We start from the raw sequence: 2,500 nt of genomic DNA, 5'->3' as shown, positions 1-2,500 counted from the left end.
CTTTCCCTCCCTCCCTATTCCCTACTACTCCCTCCCTCCCCAACAACTCCCTACTCCCAAAAACTGCAACTACTACTCCCTACTACTACTATTAACAACCACCACTCCCTACTACCACCACTACTACTATCCCCTACTATTACTACCCCCTCCCTACTATTACTATTACCCCAACTCCCTACCGATTACTATTACTACAACTACTACTGTACTATTCCCTACTCCCTACTACTACTATTACCATCACTACTATTACTATCACTACCATCTACTCCCTACTATACCACTCCCTCCCTATTATTCCCTCCCTACCCCCTATTCCCGCCCTATCCATTCCCTACCCCCTCCCTCCCTCCCTACCACGACTGTTACTACTACTATTACTATTAATATTATTGCTACTATTACTACTACCACCACTACTATTTGTATCGCCCATGTCTTTGTTGAAGATAATGTAATCGCTATAATAAAATTAATTGTAGTATATTTTATGAAAATAGTATTTGTACATGTTTGTGTATGAATGTATGTTGCTCTTGCAAACCACTTTGGACAACACTAATGTAGTTGGATTTAATGCGGTGGATTTATGAACAGAACCCCATTTCCCATGATGATATTGGATCTAAATCTCTGCAAATATACCCATACTTTTGCTGTGATGGGAAGCCTATAGACTTCATAAGTTTAACCTGATTAATACGTGTCGCGTCTTTTCAATTCGTATATACTGTTACTATTTCTATTTCTATATACGTATTTTTTCTTCTGTTACTATTACTCTTTAAGATGGAGCTTGGATTGGTTTGTTGATTAATGTTAAATTGCCAGGAAAGGTTTGTAAGCTCTTGTTTTGGGAGGGTGTGAGATGGAGCGTGGTTGGTCTTTGCCGAATTGCTGATAGGTGTGGATTCCAGCTGACGTAGCGGTCTTCTAAACATTTACTATGCGAGTGGGTGTTGTGTGTTTTTGTCGAATTTTTTTTATTGATACTTTTTATCGGGTTTTCCCTTTCGCTTCTATTCTTCTCCATGTGTTTATTTATTTATCTATTTTTTATCCTTTGGTATCTTAATCTATTCGTCTGCTTTACCTTTCTTTTATTAGGTCTGTCTCCATTACCCCATCTTCATTTGCTTGTCTTTGTCTCCATTTTTCTCTCGTCTTTATCGTGTCTCCTTTTTCAGATGCGGAGGGAAAACAGACGTACGATATAAACGAAGAGAAGAAGAGAAGGAGGAGAAGAAAGAGGCGAAAGAAAATAGAAAAATATATACCAGAAAAGAAAGAAAAAGAGAGAAAAAAGTGAAGGAAGAGGCAAAAAGCTCCCCCCCCCCAAAAAAAAAGAAAAAAGATAGAGAACGATAGGTGAAAAAACGAAGGAAAAACAATTGGACGAAAGAGAAATAGAGAAAGCAAGAAAGTGAAAGAGAAAACAGAGAAAAAGAAAACAAAGAAAGTGAGAAAGAAAAAGAAAAAAGAGAAAGTAAGAAAGAAAAGAAAGTAAAAAAGAAAGAAAAAGAAAAAAAGAAAGCAAGAAAGAAAAAAGGAAAAAAAGAGGGAAGATGGCAGCAGAGACAGAGATGAGCGTGGACTCCCTGGACACGAGTCTCGTTGACCTGACCATCGGCGAGGCGACCATGGAGAGGCTGACCCGCTCCGTCCTGAAGGCAGGTAGGAGGAGGAGGAAGGAGGGAGGGAAGGAAGGAGGGAGGGATGGGGGAGGAGGGAGGAATGGGTGGCAGGGAGGGATGGGTGGGAGGGAATAGGAGGGGTAGGGTGGGAGGGGAAAGGGATGGGGGGAGGCGGGAGGAGGAGGAGGAGGAGGGAGGGAGGGAGGGAGGAGGAGGAAGGAGGGAGGAGGGAGGGATGGGTTGGATGGGAAGGAGGAATGGGTGGGGGGAGGGAGGGTAGGAGGGAATGAGGGAGGGGTAGGGTGGGAGGGGAAAGGGATGGGGGAGGAGGGAGGAGGAGGAGAGGAAGGGAGGGGTGGGAGAGAGGAGGGAGGGATGGGGTAGGAGGGAGGGATGGGTGGGAGGGAGGGGTGTGGGGAGGGAACAGGATGAGGTGGAGGAGGAGAAGAGGGGAGGGGAGGAGGGGAGGGGGGGGTATGAGATCTAAGTGAGGGAGGAAGAGGTGGAGAGAGAGGGAGGTAGAAGGGTGTGAGGGATGTAGGAATGTGGGAAGGAGTAGATGGAGGAGAGGAAGCGAGAGGAAGAGGGATAGAGGGGTGGAGGAGAGGAGGAGGAGGGGTGGAGGTGAGGAATGGTGGAGGAGAGGAGGAGGGATGGAGGAAATAGGAAGAAAAAGGAGAGATGAGAAGAGCTGGTGGAGAGGAAGAGAAGGGGAGATGGAAATGCAGATGGAGGAGTGAGGAGGGAGTTGAAGGAGCAGAGAGGGAGAGGTGGGGAGAGAGTGAATGGGAGAAGGGAATGGTTGTTTAAATGGTTGGGAGGAGAGTGAGAGAGAGAAGGTTGAGGAGGAGAGGTTGAGGAAG

At 45.9% G+C, this 2,500-nt stretch overlaps 1 protein-coding gene across 1 annotated transcript in view; it reads left to right on the top strand.

The window, feature by feature from the left end:
- The window catches only part of LOC113813148 (uncharacterized), a gene marked incomplete in the record, with an annotated part of 20,192 nt that overhangs the window by 3,994 nt on the left and 13,698 nt on the right, over positions 1-2,500 (top strand). The window contains 1 exon segment of the mRNA XM_070114061.1: positions 1,191-1,677. Within this exon segment, the coding sequence (XP_069970162.1) occupies positions 1,569-1,677 (109 nt within the window).

The sequence above is a fragment of the Penaeus vannamei genome, chromosome 35, assembly GCF_042767895.1.
Source record: "Penaeus vannamei isolate JL-2024 chromosome 35, ASM4276789v1, whole genome shotgun sequence".
NCBI classification, from domain to species: Eukaryota; Metazoa; Arthropoda; class Malacostraca; order Decapoda; family Penaeidae; genus Penaeus; species Penaeus vannamei.
Note: the sequence above shows the minus strand (reverse complement) of the source record. Positions and strands in the feature narration are given on the sequence as shown.